The 19,419-nt window shown below is 44.5% G+C and overlaps 1 protein-coding gene across 2 annotated transcripts; it reads left to right on the top strand.

The window, feature by feature from the left end:
• The first annotated feature begins 374 nt into the window (after positions 1-374).
• LOC129168774 (serine/threonine-protein kinase TAO1-like) lies at positions 375-16,757 on the top strand. 2 transcript variants are annotated; one of them, XM_054754430.1, is made up of 21 exons: positions 375-998; positions 6,829-7,087; positions 7,174-7,245; positions 7,339-7,440; positions 9,022-9,067; positions 9,147-9,243; positions 9,325-9,438; positions 9,505-9,596; positions 9,669-9,762; positions 10,030-10,111; positions 10,224-10,391; positions 10,582-10,788; positions 11,004-11,138; positions 11,489-11,725; positions 11,813-11,941; positions 13,220-13,303; positions 13,473-13,592; positions 14,205-14,444; positions 14,505-14,717; positions 14,798-14,980; positions 15,058-16,757. In XM_054754430.1, exons 2-21 carry the CDS (start codon positions 6,956-6,958, stop codon positions 15,547-15,549), a joined length of 3,039 nt encoding a protein of 1,012 aa, XP_054610405.1. In that variant the 5' UTR covers positions 375-998; positions 6,829-6,955; the 3' UTR covers positions 15,550-16,757. The 2 variants fall into 2 exon arrangements, with proteins under 2 accessions (XP_054610405.1, XP_054610406.1); XM_054754431.1 differs by lacking the exon at positions 375-998 and adding an exon at positions 1,197-1,423.
• The last annotated feature ends 2,662 nt before the right edge of the window (positions 16,758-19,419 follow it).

Here is a 19,419-nt window from a genome sequence, read left to right as displayed (position 1 = left end):
GAATGTCTCGCGTTTTAAGCTTCATTCATGCAGATTAGAAAGAACATCTGGAACATTCTAACACATGACAACTCACTTTACAACATCTGTGACATTCTAACGTGTTCACTTTACTACATCGATAACATTCTAACATAACGACTTACATTACGTGTATATTTTCTAGCTTTTTTGTTTGTTATTGTGTAATTTGCACATTGTGACGTCACATGTCGTTATGTTACTGTTTCCTTTGTCATGAAAGGTCAATTTATGCTTTGGCTGCAATCAGCAGAAGACATTAATTAAAGAGAGCGCGTTAACGATTGTTTATTTATAGCAGAGGTCACATTAATCAGGTGGTAAAGAGGAGGGGGTGGGCAAATACGGGACCCTCCACCATGTTGTCACACACACACACACACACACACACACACACACACGTTGTCACTTTTAGGAAGGAGGCAAGTTTTCTTCCTCCTTCGGTACGAAGCCACGCAGCCTCTATGGTCGCCCCTCTTATTCTGTCTACCCCCACTTTGAGTCACATCTCGCCGCCTCTACTTTGTGATTCAATCGCTATCCGCTGGTCAAAGTGAAAGCCACGCCGCCATTTTTACTCGACAGTCAGTGGAGGGAGAAACTTTGCTAGCTAGCTGGCTAGCTGTCGTTAGCTAGCAAGGCTAGCGAGGAAGTCGACTGACAACTCGCCGTGAGCGCCCGAACTTGGACCAACTCGCCCCGGCATGACACCGCTTTTCATGTCCAGCTAGCGTCGGTTTAAGAAGGACGGAGAGTAAGATTTAAACTCAGTTTTGAATCCTGAGTAAGGAGCGTCTTCATCGACGAGAAGGGTGTAGTGTTAGCGTCGGCCCTAAAGCTTTGATTTTTTTTAAACTTCACTGGCTTGCCTTGCTATTCTGCCTCAGCCCCGCTCCTCAGACTCCCTGCTCGTCGTGAGTAGACCATCCTGGGGCCCCACTGCCACTCCCCAACCTGCGTGGATTGGCCTTTGCCAGGTGAGTCGGTGGCTAACTGTTAACGCGGATGCTACATCATGCAGTTCAGTTCTATGTTGGAACGCTGCGGAGCTAGGCTAGCAAGGGAAAGTTGCTGTCACTGTTGGGCAGTGTGTCGCAGTGACAGCTTTAAATATGACATGCTGGGCTACTGCAGTTGTATGTTTTGTTTGCTTAGGTGGTTGTTAGTATGTCACTGTAACAAACAAAGTGAATGTGTGAGGCTTGTAGTTAAAACGACGCGACTATGATTGTTGTGCTAACGGCTACGTTAGCTTGCTAATCCGCTTTATGCGACTCGCCTGCCTGGAGAGAGAGCCACTCCCTCAGCTGCAGGACAACAGCACTCTGCTTCCAGGGGGGTCATGTTTGTGGAGGTAGTGTGTTTGAGAGAGGTGTCAGCGTGCCAGCTAGGCTGTGTCACGGTAGGTGTCATTGGTGCCTTCACAGCAGGCGGGTGGTGGGGGCGTCGCTCATTTTCGGCGGTCACCGCTAGCATCCCTCGGCAGTGCACGGCTGCTTTTTGTGTGTGTGTGTGTGTATGTATATATACTGTATATATGTGTGTGTTGTTATTGCGTAACAGCGGCTGTCAGTCAGCAAGCTGCTCTGCGATCTTCATCAATATCATAATTATACACTCATAATAATGCATGGTCATAGGTGGTATAAATAGGATAAAATCCCACCGCGTCAGTGTGTTGGTGCACCCACGCATGTTGTGATGTTTGCGTGCAACACACACATGCAGGCTCCCTTTGTCTGCAGTCCACCTGTTTGTGTTATTATTGTGGTCATAGCATGAACAGATGAATGCTGATGTTTCATTTGTTCCCTGCGCACATGACAAGGTGTGTTTGTGGATGTCATGTAGGTGATGGAGAGAAAAGATGATTGTTAAATATGTACACGCCGCTTGGCTTGGAGGTCTTTGTGGATTAGAGAGGCACGTCTAGTACATGCATTTTGTGGTGGAATGTTTGTGTTACTCAACAATTGTTCAAATCCTTTCTGTGCACATTCACACTAGCCACCTCTGAGCTCCAACTGTTTGTATTTGGAAACATTTTGCCTTTAGGAAGTCATGTAGATAGAAACAGTCTGTTCCAGGGTCAAACTGTGGCCAACATAAAATCATTAATTAAAATTTTAAGTCAAATTTCAAGTGGGAGTGTGCCAATACAACTTTTTCACTTCCGATACGATACCAATATTGCAGCCTTCAATGTCGTCCGATATTGATATTAACACAAATAACACATACAGTAGACGCCCCTACAACGTAAATAATCCCTTCCAAGAACATTTATGTTATAGGGATTTTATGTTATACAAAGCATAAAATACATGTAAATAGCTTAATCCGTTCCAAGATCTTCCCAAACTCACACCTTTGGGCCTTCAAAATATTCAGAGTGTACCAAATATGGTGGGAAAATATAACAAAACAGCATAAACATAGTAGAGTAACATTCCAATATAAAATAAATAAGGTATAATGGTCGATGGGAAACGGCCGTATAGTCTAGCAACACCACTTAATTTTATACCACCATCATGCTTCTGGATCATTTCCTGCTTTGTTTCGATCGACAACTTTTCCCTTTTTTTCTTCTCACTTACACTTGGTTTAGGGCCCATGACTCCGGTAATTTTAACACAAAGAAAAGTAAACTAATTAAAAAGAGATTTCAATGCGTGCGAACTAGTTTAAGGGCGACTACGATGAGGAACAGAGCAGCATGTCTCTCATAAACACACCGACGCGCTGGATTAGTCAGCCAATGAGATGAGAGCGCAGGCGGTGCTCCGATAATCAGCCAATAAGAGCATGAAGCGTCAGAATTTGTGGATAACTTCCTGCTTCCTTTCGATCGACAACTTTTCCCTTTTTTCTTATCCCTTACACTTGGTTTAGGGCCCATGACTCCGGCCATTTTAACACAAAGAAAAGTCATGAAATTAAGAAGCGATTTCAATGCGTGCTAACTAGTTTAAGGGCGACTACGATGAGGAAGGGAGCTCACATACAAACATGGACGCGCTGGATAAGTCAGCCAATGACATAAGAGCGTAGGCGGTGCCCCGATAATCAGCCAATGAGATTAGAGCGTAGGCGGTGCCTCGATAATCAGCTAATGAGAGCGTGAAGCCAGAAGGCGTCACGAAGTGTACTCTGTTAGTCTCTCTGTTGCTTGCACGGACTTGACGCTTTACGTTATATGGAATTCCTTACGTAATACGATGCTAAATGTACATAAATTCTTTATGTTCAGAATTTACGTAAAAGGAGGTTTACGTTATGCGAGGTACTACTGTACTTTTAATATTTATTTTGTAGCGTGGAATGTTGGAAAAGCACAAATCATACATACTTTTATGACTTACTTAGTAGTGTGGAATGTTAGAAAAGACTTGATCACGTCTGTGGCGTTATATTTGTGCCTTAGCATAAGGGCGTGTTCGGTGTACAAAATGCATGGCTGTTGGTAGCTCTCCGGGAGGTGAGGGCACTGATAGGATAATATTTTTTTTTCAAAACGTTCTCGCCATCGACCCGCAAACTCCCAAAGATGGACTAGTAGCTCACGATCGACGGGTCGGCGACCCCTGATGTACAATATATATCCTGTGTATATCAATGCCCGTATATTCAATATTTGTTTTTCAGCCCCCAATATTGGTATGGGCCCCAAAAATCCCATATCAGTCAGACTCTAATGCGCATTCTCGAAGTAGTTGGTCTTTGTAGTTGTTGTATTATTCTTTCTCCAGACTCTTATTAATGTACTTGCTAATTTCCTGTCCATAGCTGGTTACTCTCTGCTGTAACGCTGTTCCAGCGAGACTTCTCTTAAAGTGTACTAAGTACGTATTCTTCTGTTGACTTGCTACTTTACATTCAAGCTAGCTAAGCGGTTAGCAAGGCTTCTCTCATGGCTTCTTCTCCTCGTCCTCCTTCAGCGATAATGATACTTGTAAGGAATGTAGTTTATTTGCCGCCATGAAGTCGAGGATTTGAAACTCTTGAAGGACATACTTTAGTCACGCCAGTTACAGCGTTGCGTTCCATTGACGACGCCTCGCAGCCTGTTGCAATCTTGTCGCTCTCTATTTTGCAGGACATGGCTCGATTGCATCGTCAACATGCGTTATGGCAATAGAATTGAAATCTCTACCGTAGGTCAAATTGTTATCATTTCTGTGGTACATCTTTTGTATTGTGCTCATATTGTGACAGTTGAATGTCCAGAATTTTCTTTTTCGTTTAAGGTATATTTTCCACTTTTTTTAGACAGCAAACTCTCTGAGACTGAGCGCCTCTGCTGGTTGCAGCTAAGTAGTGCACTTCATTGAACTTCAGCAGTGTTCAGACTGTGTTGCTGTGGTGACAAGTACAGTACGTTTTGGTTGTGGTGCACTTTCATTATTGTGAGGAGGCTGAGGTTGTTGTCACTGAGAAAACGAGTGCTTCAATCCTCTTAGCCTTCATCCTCTACAGTGGCTTGGCCAATAGGACACCTCCGTCATGTCATCAGGTGGCCGCCAGCTTCCTCCCTCTCCTCCTCTTCTTGGAGGCGGTGGGCCACATATGTACATCATACACACTGTGTGTGTGTGTGTGTGTGTGTGTGTGTGTGCGTGTGTGTGTGTGTGTGTTTTTTTGTGCTGCTCGTCACGAAAGGGTACTAGTGATATCATAGAAGAAAAGTGATGATAACCATAGAACAGGAATGTGGCAGGAAATGTTTCCTTACTCATAAAACAACTAACTGTTTGTTTTGCTGGCCACGGATTTAGCACTGCTAGCATTTAGCATAGTGCTAACAGTCAGCCAATTTTTTAGATCGCAAAATTGGAGGGATTCATGAGGAATTTCAGTTTTATGTGGGCATTATTGACATGAGGCTATAATTTCATAAAAACTTGTCAAGCAGTCGGATGCTTTGTGAGGAAAAAGTGCACATCTTGTTTAGCCTGGTCCAGTGACAACACAGAGAACTGCACCCCCGTCAAATACTCTTTGTCTACATCGTCAGTGTCCAATGTGTCACCCGGGACCCTATTTGGCCCACAGCTTGTTTTTGTATTGGCCCTCGACATATTGTAAAAATGAAATGAAGTCATGATTAGTGAGATATATTATTAGTTATTACAACTTATTTATTTATATAGTTATCACTAATTTGCTTTGTCACCTTTAACACAACGATGCAATGTGATAAGATGTTTTGTTCAGATAGGTTAGCAGTAGAGCTTGACCGATATGAGCAGTAGAGCTTGACCGATATGGGATTTTTGAAGCCGATACGGATATTGGGGGCTGAAAAAAAAAAACATATCCGATACATTGGCCGATACCCCATAAATCGGCCGATATATGATATAAGAGCATTTATATGCACAGGATATATACTATACATAAACATAAATTCTTATGATACCCAAAATACGATTCAACACAAAGAAGCAGAAGAAAATAAGGAAGTTTAATTAGTAACATTGTCAACACAAGGTCATGCCTCTTTGTGATTCACTTTTAGATGTTGCCACAAATTTGTAGTGTTCTTTGCTTTGCTGGTGCTGGAGTCCTGGCTAACTTTCACAGTGCAAATAAGAAATAATCCAAAAAATGCATCACGTTACTAGACTACATAGGACTAAACTCCTTGATGTAACAATGTCGCTGCTTTCGAAACATGCAATTTATCAAATTACAGTACAACTAAATACATTATTTGGAACATTTTCAAAATGATTTTAATGAAGACATTAACTTGTTAATGTATGTGTCCCTTTAAATCCTGCATGGAAGTATGAAGTGAAGTGGGACACTGTGTATCTTAGATTAATGATGGACATGGGAGTTAACACTTGCATATATCTTTCTTTGGCTTTAAAAAGCTGTATAATAGCCTTTTAGATTAGATAATGGTGGATTAACAGTTGCATCTACCTTTTGTTTTTCTCACAAATATAATTTACACAACTTTAAAACACTGTATAGTAGTCTTCTATTAAATAATGGTGGACATGTGGATTAACAATTGCATCTATCTTAGTTTATCTCACAGAGAAGCAAATTACACAATGGTAAAACGCCGTGATACGGTCTCTAAAACTTGTGTGAAAAAATTAATGTTCTCCTTGACGGGCCCTGACAGTGTGGCGGTAAAGAGTAGTGTTACATTGTTTTACAAAGTCACAGCTTACCATGGTGTAAAAATGTAGTTTGCTTCGCCGCTCGTTGCCTGTGCAGAAGTGGAGTGAGTCAGACGGCAGAGCTGGGTGTGCCTGTGTGTGAGGGGGAAGAGCCAGGGCAGAGAGCAGCGCAGGGTGCAGCACAGAGAGACACAGGAATGGAACGAGTGTCTGTGCAGCAAAAAAAAGTTAATATATCGGTTACATATTCACCGATATCAATTAATCAGTGATATGTCATAATTGGTCGGGCTCTAATTAGCATATATTGACAGACATTGGATTGTTTTTCCCATCTTTAATGCACAAAATGTATCAAAGTGCCCCCCCACCACCACCCTCAAGTGCACATGCACATTAAAGCCAGCGTGGATGCAGCCTCATCATGCGAGGTCGCTTCGCTGCAGTTGACATGAAAATCAATGTTGGAGCTGTTGTCACGGCAGCGCACATAGCTTAACATGACTTTGACCTCAGTAAGAGAAAGATAGTTACCTCCTACATCGTTGATGTTTACATGCTTGTGAACGCCATGCTTGCTTTTTTTGTGTGTCAAATTACTTTTTGGATCTTCATCCTGTTACTGCAACCGCCAACATTTGTCTCTACTTCATCTATGTCCTCGCAGGTGTCCCTGCGCTCGTCCCTCAGGCCCTTGTACTTCTGCAGATGAATCTTCGGCTGCTCCGGTGTAGCTCAGCACCCACACTGTCTCGTCCCGTCTGCGTGGGCGACACGGGACCCCTCTAACCAGGATGCCGTCCTCTGTCCGGGCGGGGAGCCTGAAGGATCCGGAGGTGGCCGAGCTTTTCTTCAAGGAAGACCCAGAGAAGCTTTTCTCCGACCTGCGGGAGATTGGTCATGGCAGCTTTGGCGCTGTCTACTTTGTACGTCTACTTCAGTTGAAGGAGGTTTTAGTGTTCACATCCAAAAGAAGCAACTAAAAAAAATGTTTTTCTTGGTGCTCTTTCAGGCGCATGATGTGCGCACCAACGAGGTGGTGGCCATTAAGAAGATGTCGTACAGCGGGAAGCAGTCCAACGAGGTCTGTTGAGAATGCGAACAACTCATGTCCATGCAACAGAGAACCCTGCTTGGTTCTAAAAGTGTGTGTGTTGTGTGTGTTTGTGCTCACCAGAAATGGCAGGACATCATCAAGGAGGTCAAGTTCCTCCAGAGGATCAGGCATCCCAACAGCATTGAGTATAAAGGATGTTACCTGCGCGAGCACACTGCTTGGGTGCGTAAAGAAAAATCACTGTACACATTTTTTTTTTTTAATCCACTTTAACAGGCTGTGAGCAGGTAGCACCATAATTCAGCAGTGTCTACAGAGCAGCCTGGGGGCCATTTTTGGCCCAGAGCTTCTTTTTTTATGGCCCTCTGCATATTCTGAAACAAAAAATAATTACAAATGAGATATATTATTAGATAGTACACTAATTTGATTTGTCAGCTACAACACAAAGTTAAGATGTGTATGTATTGTTCAGATTGCTGATCATACTGTATCTTGAGCTACAGTGGATTAGTTTTCGCATCTTTAATGCACAAAATGTATCAAACCCCTGCTATAGCAGCTGCAGCGATGCCTTGGTTAACGTCATTAATCCGTTCCAGAATATCTGACTCAAACCAAAATGGACTCTAACCAAAGCAAATTTCCCCATAGAAAATAATGTAAATCCAAAAATGGTAACACAAAACACTTTCTATAGCCAATAATTGCAGTTGTACATGCAGAAAATAATTACAAATGACAAATGAATGGACAACTGGACATTTAACATCACTTTTAACTAATTTTGTTGGGAGGAAAAAAACACAAAACCATCAATTAACAAAAGTAACACAAAATTAAGACATTACTCTGCAATAACCACAATTTGCAAAAATGTAAAAAAAAAAAACAAACAAACCAAAATATCAAACTAAATATAAACCTTCTACAACCAATAAACATGTACCTTGCTCTTTTAATATAGAAAATGAAAAAAAAACAAAAAACAACAACCACCGCTGGTGGCAGTGACACCGCAGAAGTGTGCCGGCGAGGATGCCTTATAAGGTGTCTGGTGACGTGTGCTCTGTTTGACTCGGATTGCTATGGTAAATTTGGATGCTTATGTTTTGTAGTTGGAACCAGAAATGAGTGTTATTGATGTAAAATGAGACCGGCAGAAACACTGATAGTCACCCTCGATGCGCCGCTGGGTTGTTAGACTGTTATGCGGGAACTGGAGTAGATGTGTATGCATGTATGTGTGCACGCCACAGCCAATTCATATTTACATACCTCTGAGATGACGACGGTCTTCTATTTAAGCTGTAAAATTCGGAGGTCTTGCACCCTTGTCTTGGTATGGTACATTTTGTTATGTCATGTTTCTCTGTATGGCGTAAACAAAAGCTCTTGCCCTAAAATGGCACCCGCACCCACAGTGCATTGCGTGATCACGTGCAAGAATCCAAGATTTCGTCTTGGGTGCTTGAGCCAATGCGGTGTTATAAACAAATCGGATGCTGTTTCGGATGCCAAACAAAGGGGTGAATGCAAGCCAAGGCAAAATTTTAACAAAATGTTTTTATTTTTTTAAAAATGCGCTAACCAGGGCCAACATTAACTGAGGTACCACTGTAACTGTAAAACCGTTTTAGCTACAAGCACAAAGAACATGCGAGCTGTAAGCTTTTTTCCTCCCCATGGTGCCTCCGTCTGCCCCACTTCATCCTAATGCAAGTGGTCTGTAACAGCTTAAAGTGGAAATAAAGCAAACAAGCTAACCAGCTACCTCTGTGACTTTGTGTGTTTGTTTGTCAGCTCGTTATGGAGTACTGCCTAGGTTCGGCCTCCGACCTCCTGGAAGGTGAGCATGTGACATGCCATGAGTATTGTGTGTGTGTCGCGTCGCCATCTAAGTCTGTAAGTGCGTTTGTGTCCTTCAGTCCATAAGAAACCTCTTCAGGAGGTGGAGATTGCTGCCATTACCCATGGTGCACTGCAGGGGCTGGCTTACCTGCATTCACACAACATGATCCACAGGTGCCCTTACATCGTGTTGCACATCACCTTGTGAAAACCTTAACAGGAACTTGACATGTTGCTCATGTGCCGGTCTGACAGGGACGTGAAGGCGGGAAACATCTTGCTGACGGAGCCCGGGCAGGTCAAACTGGCAGACTTTGGCTCTGCCTCCATCGCCTCGCCTGCCAACTCTTTTGTGGGGACGCCATACTGGTCAGTGGCCTGAAGTTTGATGTGTCGTATGTTAGTTTGCTCAAGTAACACGCGTGTGCTTGCTAGGATGGCGCCTGAGGTGATCCTGGCCATGGACGAGGGCCAGTATGATGGAAAGGTTGATGTCTGGTCTTTAGGCATCACGTGTATAGAGCTCGGTAACCTGTCTTTATTCAGACACACATTCACATTGTTAATTACATGTTTACTGACTGTCACTGTCTTTGCAGCCGAAAGGAAGCCTCCTTTGTTTAACATGAACGCAATGAGTGCCTTATACCACATAGCGCAGAATGAGAGCCCCACATTGCAGTCTAGTGAATGGTAAACACACACACACACACACACACACACACTCTCCTTTGACCTCCGCCAAGCAGAGATTGTTTTTGTTAGAAGGATTATGCAAACATTACATAAAAACTTGCAGCGTGTGGCACTTTGTGCTGCACACTACCACCTACAGGACTGGAGTGTAACACATACTGAGCATTGTTTGGCCTTGGTGGAGGTCTCTAATGAGTAACACTTTTTAAGTTAAAGTGATTATTTTAAATTAGTGTGTGTTTAATTGCTGTCATGCTTCCACAGGACCGATTATTTCCGGAACTTTGTTGATTCTTGCCTTCAGAAAATCCCACAGGACCGACCGCACTCTGATGACATGCTGGGTGTAAGCGCACACACTGTTCTGCGTTAAGTACAGTAAACGTGCACATAGTACACTTTTACTTTAGTACATTCTGGACCACAGTGAGAAACACATCCTGTGTGTCGTCCCCCAGCATGCATTTCTACAGAGGGAGCGTCCAGATTCAGTTCTGATGGACCTCATTCAGAGAACCAAGGATGCTGTGCGTGAGCTGGACAACCTGCAGTACCGCAAGATGAAGAAGATTCTCCTCCAGGAGGCCCACAATGGACCTGCACCAGAAGCTCCCGATCCAGATGAGGTGTGTGCCCCTGTGACTGTGTATGTGTGTTGAAGCTAAAGTGACGATGCTATTTCGTTACATTTTGGTGTCTATTAATAAGCTGGCGTGCATCACTTTGCATGCATGTATGTCCATCTTTGTCCTGTCTCTCCCTCTGGCTCCGCCTCCTCCTGCCCTCTCTCTGTGTCTTTACCGGGTGCACCTCAAGGAGCTGGAACCGGGCGGTGGGCGCACGGGAACAGTGAACAGCGTGGGAAGTAACCAGTCCATTCCCAGCATGTCCATCAGCGCCAGCTCTCAAAGCAGCTCTGTTAACAGCCTCAATGAAGCTGCACAGGACAGCCGCAGCGAGCTGGACCTGATGGAGGGAGACCACACCGTCATGTCCAACAGCTCTGTCATACATCTCAAACCGGTGGGCACATACACACAGCTATTACTTCTTAAGTCAGTACTTATATAAATATGTACTGACTAAAAAAGTGTAGTGTGTATTATATATGTGTACAGGTATATTTGCATAAGCACAGTAATAAGGTGCTGAGGAAGCTTGAAAAGAGCTTGCTAGATTGTCAGAAAATGGCTTAAATGGGTTTGTCCAGCTGGGATGAGAAAACATTGATGTCGCAGGAGGAAGACGAGGCTTTCTCCGTGGATCAAGCAGCCAGCGAAGGGTCGTCAGAGCCTCAGGCGACATCCGCTCAGCCTCCCAGGAAGCACCATCGAAACAGAGAGCACTTTGCTACCATCCGCACTGCTTCCCTGGTGAGAATACATGTACATGCAATATATACAGTGTGTGTGTATATATATATCAAAGATAAGTGATATTTTGCCAAGTCCAAGGTGTATAAAGTACAGTAGAATGTTCATTGTATGTGCTGATGTATTTGTGTAATGAGGGAGGGTGCACCTTTAAGGAGATCAACACCTATATCAAGATGTGCACAAATACTCTTTTCTTCATGTTAAATGTGACAACAAAAGACATTTGACTGATGCTGAAAAGTTAAAACATTAGAATAGCAGAATGGATAATATATTGGCAAGTGGGTGCACTGTATGTAATGTTTACATGGACAGCGCACAATGAAACGCTGGCGTGTTCTCCACAGGTGACACGTGAGATGCAGGAGCACGAGCAGGACTCAGAGCTTCGGGAGCAGATGTCTGGGTACAAGCGCATGCGGCGGCAGCACCAGAAGCACCTGATGTCACTGGAGAACAAGCTGAAGGGCGAGATGGACGAGCACAGGCTGAGGCTGGACAAGGAGCTGGAGAGCCAGAGGAACAACTTCACTCAGGAAATGGACAAATTGCTCAAGAAGCACCAGGCCTCCCTGGACAAGGATGTAGGCTCTCTTTCTCTCTCTCAAACACACACACATGCTTCTGATGGAGAGCATGCCAGTGCTAACAAGCGTGTGTCTCATCATCAGCTGAAGACGTTTGCTAACGATGAGAAGAAGTTCCAGCAGCACATTCAAGTGCAGCAGAAGAAGGAGCTCAGCAGCTTCCTGGAGTCTCAGAAACGAGAGTACAAACTACGCAAGGAGCAGCTCAAAGAGGTAACCATGGCAATGTGACAGCATGAACCTCGCATGTATTTATTCTGAGCTCTTGCAACATTTTGGATTAGAGCCCTCCTATTTGCGAGGGTTACGTTCCAAGACCCCCAGTGAATGGCAAAAAACTGTGAATGGAAGCATCCATTAAAAAAAAAATAATAATAAAAATGACAGTTTTTATACTGTAAACCAGGGGTGTCCTGATCCGATATTTGATATCGGCCCGGTAGTAGCAACAAAAAAAAAAAAAGAGAATCGGCCTGCATTTATAATCTCCAATATTACCAGTCTGATACAAGCAGTGCATTCCATACATAAGTAGCAGGCGTTATGTTGGCCGTGTGGCAGTATTTTTCATTTAAGTCCGAAAAAGATGTTGCAGCTGAGTGCAAAACTTGTCATCCACAAGTTTCCCCGCGGTGGCAAAGAACCAGGGAGGTTTAACACAACAAACCTCATCGCACATTTGAAGCAGCATCACAAAAAACAGCATGAGGCTTTTTAACAAAACCACCTCGGCGAAGAAACACACCTCCTGGCTCCCATGAACATTCAGTGCTCTCAGAAACATGTGCAAAGCGTGAGAAACTCCCACGGCACGGCGAAAAGTCATTAGCTATAACAAAAGAGCCAGCCTCTGTCAGCCTCTGGTAAGTCATGTTGGGTTTCAACACTTCATTTGGCACCTCGAGCCTCTCTACATTATCCCTTACCGCCACTACATTGTGGATAAAACGATACCCCCCCATGCATAAAGAAGGTTCCGTTTTTGTCATACCTGTTGTAGACTATTGTTGTCTGAGTTATATCACTTGATCGAGCCTTTTCTAACATTCCACACAACAAAATAAGTCATAAAAGTATGTGTGTGTCATGCTCATCAGGGATTGATTTTGGTATCGGCCGATTCTCAAGTCTGCAATTTCGGTATCAGTATCAGGACACACCTACTCTAAACCTTATAATACTGTATGTCTCTCACAGTTATTAAACACATTTTAAATTGAGGTTTACTCTTTAACAATCTAATGATTTTCAATTTAAAGCAGACAAAAGAAATTTGCTAATAGGCTGGGATCTACTGCATGCGGTTGCAATCTGCGTCATTTCATCCACTAGGCAGCAGATGGCAGTCTAACCTACATTTATCATAGCTGATGTTACATGACTCAGGCAACAGGGGGCACTCCAGTCAGCCTTGAACGCTGCTTGAACGCTGCTTGACTCAAACAACATATGATTGCTGCTTATGATTGTCATCATCTTGTGTTGTGCCAGGAGCTGAGTGAAAACCAGTCCACTCCCAAGAAGGAGAAGCAGGAGTGGTTGTCGAAGCAGAAGGAGAACATCCAGCACTTCCAGGTTAAAGCTCAACATCACGTGCACCTCACTCGCATCGCAATGGTGCTGATGTCACGTGCACTCGCACTGTTAGCTTCTGGTGCTAAAAGCTGTCAAGGACTGATGTTAAAGATGTTAGCTCCTGGTGCTAAAGATGTCAGCCGCTGATGCTAAAGGTGTGTGCTTGCAGGCTGAGGAGGAGGCCAACCTGCTGAGGAGACAGAGACAGTACCTGGAGCTGGAATGTCGACGCTTCAAGCGCAGGATCCTCATCGCCAGACACAACGTGGAGCAGGACCTCGCCCGAGAGGTGCACATACACATACACACTGCAGTGCTTCCCACAGGACTGCGATCTATTGGTGGCGGTGGTGGGTTGCGTGTGGGGACGTAATCGTCAAATTTGCATGATTGGCCATGCTGCATTTGCGAAAAGTGAGGAAAACTTAAGAAACGCAAAACAAATATGTTTACAACCACAAGTGAACTTTGCTCTGTCGCTACTTTTGTCGTTTTCAATGTTATCAACAAGACTGAGCAGCATGTGAGGGCTTCTGGGGTAGGGGCCCAAAGCCGTGCTCGTTGAGAAGAGTGATACGTGCTTCATGTCAGAATTGCCAAACTCTCATTCACTAGATTTGTTGCTAGTTGCTTTTTGGGGGGAAAAAATATCTAGAGGGGTCTGATCACGCCCTAATTATTGTGACTATGTCACTAAGTTGGCAACAGTGATCTCGAGACTGTACTATACATACTGTACATGCATACATACATACATGCATGCATACATTCATACATACATGCATACATACATACTGTACATACATACATACATACATACATACTGTACATACATGCATGCATACATACAGTACACGCATGCAGGCCTTTAAGGTGTGATGCCAGCATGGTTGCTCTCCAGGAGCTGAACAAGCGTCAGACGCAGAAGGACCTGGAGCACGCCATGCTCCTCAGGCATCACGAGTCGATGCAGGAGCTGGAGTTCCGCCACCTGGCCACCATCCAGAAGGCCCGGGCCGAGCTGATCCGCACCCAGCACCAGACAGAACTCACCAACCAGCTGGAGTACAACAAGAGGAGGGAGCGTGAGCTCAGGCGCAAACACTTCATGGAGGTCCGACAGCAGCCTAAGAGCCTCAAGGTGGCCACACACACACACACACACAGTCTTTGCATCGTCCTCTAACACATGTCCCGTCAGTCCAAGGAGCTTCAGATAAAGAAGCAGTTCCAGGAAACGTGTAAGACACAGACGAGGCAATACAAGGCCCTCCGCAACCACCTGCTGGAGACCACCCCCAAGTGTGACCACAAGGCGGTGCTGAAGAGGCTGAAGGAGGAGCAGACCAGGAAGTTGGCCATCCTGGCCGAGCAGTACGACCACTCCATTAACGACATGCTCTCCACGCAGGCCGTGAGTGCGCCACACACACAGACGCCACACTTCCTGTTTGCAAAGCATGCTAACGATGCCAAGTATGTGTTGGTGCTCAGCTGCGTCTGGACGAGGCCCAGGAGGGCGAGTGTCAAGTGCTGAGGATGCAGCTCCAGCAGGAGTTGGAGCTCCTCAACGCCTACCAAAGCAAGATAAAGATGCAGACGGATGCTCAGCACGACAAGGAGAGGCGAGACTTGGAGCAGAGGGTCAGCCTGCGGAGGGCGCTGTTGGAGCAGAAAGTAAGATGCCCCTAAAATCGCTCAGCATGTTTGAAGAACAAAAACATCACCCTCAACATGTCCCCCCACCCTCACAGATAGAGGAGGAGATGCTGGCTCTGCAGAACGAGCGTTTGGAGAGAATCCGCTCTCTGCTGGAGCGTCAGGCTCGAGAGATCGAGGCCTTCGACTCGGAGTCCATGAGGCTGGGCTTCAGCAACATGGTCCTCAGCAACCTGGGGCCCGACTCACAGGGAGGCTGGGGAGGAGGAACCGGCGGAGGCCACGGCGCTCCTGGAGGAGGACACTGGCCCGGAGGAGGAGGCCACCACAGTCACCAGCAGCAGGGGGGGTCCAGCTCCCAGCAGCCTTGGGGTCCACCCATGATGGCCGGTGGCCCACCCCCTTGGAGCCTCCATCACCCTGCAGCGGGAGGTCAGAGGGGGAGCGGGGCAGGTGCGGGAGGGGTGAGAAACAGCCCGCAGGCTTTGAGGAGGACGTCAGCGGGGGGGAGGAGTGAACAGGGCATGAGCAGGAGCGCCAGCATCACCTCCCAGATCTCCAACTCGTCACACCTGTCCTACACTTAGAACGCGTGCACACACACACACACACACACACACACCTTACGTCAGGGAGTGCTGGAACACAATCCAAAGTCATTACATTTTTACCTGCGTCAAAGTTAGCAACAGGCTAGTGTCATGTCTGCCATAGTAGTGTCAAATAGCCTCATTGTAGTGCCACGCCAGTGTCATGTTAGTATCATGTCTGCCATGTTAGCCACGTAGTTGTTATGCTAGTGTCATGTTAGCGGCATGCTAGTGCCAATTTAGCATCTTGCCGCAGCCTGCCTCAACATGCATACACTGGATGCAACGAGCAAAGAAGGCGAGTGTCGTGTCAAGTGTAAGAAAAAAAAAAAAAAAACCTCCGTGTACTAAGCTAAGATAGTTAGCCCAGAGTGTGGGTGTTGAGCCGGTGCCAAGCTACGTCGTCTACGTCCATGCTGGACAGGAAGTGACATCAAGTTGTGATGGAGGGATGGGGGTTGATGCTGTGATCTTCACTGCTGTGCCCCTGCGAACCTTCCCCAGTGTGACACCCCACTCTGTCTCACCCTCACGACCCCGCCCCGCTGAGTCTACGCCCTGCCCACTTCCACTGTGATAAGACGGAAGGAAACGAGGTGAACAGGTGAAGTGTATATACTGTACGTATGTACGTCAATATACTGTATGTATGATTCTAAATAGGAGGTGCATCTGACAGTCGCAGGTGGAATGTACAGTAAATGTGTTAATATTGTAAATTGAATTAGAAAGAAAATATCTTTTAATTTACACAACAAAGAACAGAGATGTGCTTTTAGAGCGGCAGCGTTCCAGTCAATGCGCAGTGGGGGCTTAGCCAGATAAAGCTCATTCCCTGACGCCTTAAGAGACGTGCTAGCTTCCTGAGGCAAGTTCCCACGAGATCGTTTGCACTGATTGCACAACGATAAAGCAGAAACAGGAGTCTATGGTGGCCCCGCCCACTCGGGGGCAGGGTAAAGCATGTACAGTTTCAGTATTCTTTGCTGTCCTTGGTGGATTTTGCTGTCTGACTTTTCTGGTTGAAAAGCTGAATGTCACGTTGCCCAAGAGAGAAGTTATTCCTCACTAAAGGACTCGATGACCTACATGTTTATAAGAAAAACAATGTCTAGGGACATAAATGTAATATTTCGTTTGTAATTATTTTTTGTTGGAAGAGGGCTACTGGATTAAGAATCATCTGTAATAAAGTAATTTTATTATTTTTTGGTCTTTGTGATCAATGTTTCAACACACTCATTTCATATTGGAAATTTGAATCAATTTTCATTTTGTTCTTTCTGGAAGTGCAGTGAACTTTAGTGACCAATGGGAAAACTTTTTTAATACAATGGGTTCAAATCTCCGCTTGGGCATGTCTGTAGAGTTTTCCTGTTCTCCTGGTACTCCGGTTTCCTCCCACATTCCAAAAACATGCATGTTAGGTTAATTGGCGACTCTAAATTGTGCATAGGCATGAATGTCAGTCTGAATTGTTTTTTTTGTCTATATGTGCCCTGCGATTGACTGGCGACCAGTCCAGGGTGTATCCTGCCTTTCGCCCGGAGTCAGCTGGGATAGGCTCCAGCATACCTGCGACCCGAGTGAGGATAAGCGGCATAAAAAAAGGAAGGGTGGCCCTTTCATTTCTTTGCATCTACCGGTACTCCTATTAATCTGCCATTTATACTGTATTATTTTCTAACGACCAGTCGTGCGATGCATTTGTTTTTAAATGAAAGGTAAATGTAACTAATTACGTGGTACGTTTCCAGTTATGTGAACAAGCCATCATTAAGATAAAAATGAAGGCCACTAATGTGTGTTGACTGCTCGTCTAATTTGGAAGATTAAGGACGTGGATGACTAGCAAGTTAACGCCGCAAGAAGCAGCCATGTTTTGCCAAGTAACAATATGGCGGCTACCTGTTTACGTTGGAAAACAACGAAATGAGCCATACTATCTGAGCCCTATAAGCGTCGTTTTACTATCGATGGGCCGTAGAAATGAGTGCTCTGAAATTATTTTGGGACTTTTAAGGAAAGAAAAAAAATGAAAGTGCCTGTGATTATTTTTGGGTAAATTTTTCATTCACAAATGTTCTCTGAACACCGTATTTCCTCACCTTTCACAAAGTCGCTTCTCTTCTGTTAAAGTCATAAACAAAAAAACAGGCCGTGGCTATCTTTCCGCATCTCACAGAACATTTGTTTTTGTAACTATAAAATAAATTTTATTGTTTACCGTTTATTTAATTATGTATATTTAATTTATATATTTGCCTTTACAGTTTTCTCCAACAGCCTGTTCTGGCACTATTCCTTTCTATAAATGTACTTGAAGTTGATACCATTTTATTTTTACAGTATGTATTTCAGTGTTTGTTTTCTGTCTAAATAAAAACTTCCAACTAAGCTAAAAAAAAAACAACCTCTTAGCCCCTAAGCACGGAGCCTTCAGGGGTGAACGGCATTGTACAAAGTGCTTCGTTGTAAAAGTTAAAAGTTGTTGATTGTTACTAGTTAGTGAAAAAGTAAGTGTAAGTCAGTGTTACTAGTTATTGAGTTACAAACAGGGACTAACTCGGTTTACAAAGAGAAAACTTAACGGACTCACGCTATCAAAAGGACGCTTGATACTCAGCTGCAGCTCGTTAGGATGTCGGTTGCTGTCCTTACAAGGTTTGCATTAGCGTGTTCGTGTGCAAAAAAACAAAAACAAAAAGAGATAGGTGGTCGAATCAACGCAGGGCTCCACTACTAGCCAATATAGTCCAGCCTGCACACGTGACAACTCGGACGTTTTCGGTAAACTTCGACCTTGCCGAGTTTGAACAAACTACGGTGGCCTTGAACTGCAGACGGCGTAATAAAGCGCTTCAGCAGTCACACTGACTTTTTGAGCAGAACGAATAATAAGTAAATACTGTACAAACTGTTCTTGTTAACTTGTAGTTGTTTTTTTTTACAACATTTTCTCTATCAACTACACTGTGTGGACAAGTAGACAACTTGTATTTTTGACAACATAGCAGCACTGTGCCAAGTACGGTGCAAATTCAACTAACACGCCTGGATTAACACGGAAATGTCTTAATTTTGAAGGTGTGGTTTTGTGTATTTGCAGTATGTACACCACTTATGTCCGTGGCCAGTGTATGTAAAACCATGCATTTGTACACCTTTACCAAAAACAATGGCATACATCGACTATTTAGCTTGGTCGCTTCCTGTATGAACAACAGCAATGAAAGAGAAACAGAAAGTGTTATTAGTGCCGGAACTGACCGATGTGTCACAACAGTCACTTTTCTTGACAATGTTGATCCGAAATTTGCGTGAGAAGGCGGTCGTCAAGGTGGGGTGGGCTGTACGAGTTGTATAAACATCAAGAGATAGAATTAATACCAAGCATCATTTATGGTAGCTCATATTAGATATCTATTTATCTAAGATAAATAGATATAAAATAAATATATGCCAGAGGGAAAATAAACTATTAATAAAATAATTGCCATGAGACGTCGCTCATCAGGCAGAGCATGTTTACACATGACTGTGACATAACCTTTGAACCCTGATTAAACGTCTTCTTTCGTGCAATTATGATTTTATATCTCATTGTTAATCAACCTGTGGCCAAAGAACATTCCTGTGCCCATATGTCAGTGGATGACATCTAGATGACACCTGTGACTGGTCCAACAAGCCAAAACCGGAGGAGGTGTCAGAGCCTCCAAATACTGGCATTTACGCTCAGCATTCCAACTACCGGTAACTGGATGTGGGCTGGTGCACGTTGGCCAAGTGTTTGTTCGCGGCCATTTACATAGGTCATCCTCACAGCAAAGGCAACAGGTTGAACAGGTTCTGCGAGGCCCCACC

The sequence above is a fragment of the Dunckerocampus dactyliophorus genome, chromosome 16 (genome assembly GCF_027744805.1).
Source record: "Dunckerocampus dactyliophorus isolate RoL2022-P2 chromosome 16, RoL_Ddac_1.1, whole genome shotgun sequence".
NCBI lineage: Eukaryota > Metazoa > Chordata > Actinopteri > Syngnathiformes > Syngnathidae > Dunckerocampus > Dunckerocampus dactyliophorus.
The sequence above is the reverse complement of the archived record's forward strand: the minus strand, read 5'-3'. Positions and strand labels throughout refer to the sequence as shown.

Coding starts and splice junctions, on each gene's coding strand:
- LOC129168774 (XM_054754430.1), top strand. CDS start 6,956: ATGCCGTCCTCTGTCCGGGCGGGGAGCCTGAAGGATCCGGAGGTGGCC. Junction 10,789..11,003: donor CTGTCATACATCTCAAACCG/GTGGGCACATAC, acceptor TTGATGTCGCAG/GAGGAAGACGAGGCTTTCTC. Junction 13,304..13,472: donor AGAACATCCAGCACTTCCAG/GTTAAAGCTCAA, acceptor GTGTGCTTGCAG/GCTGAGGAGGAGGCCAACCT.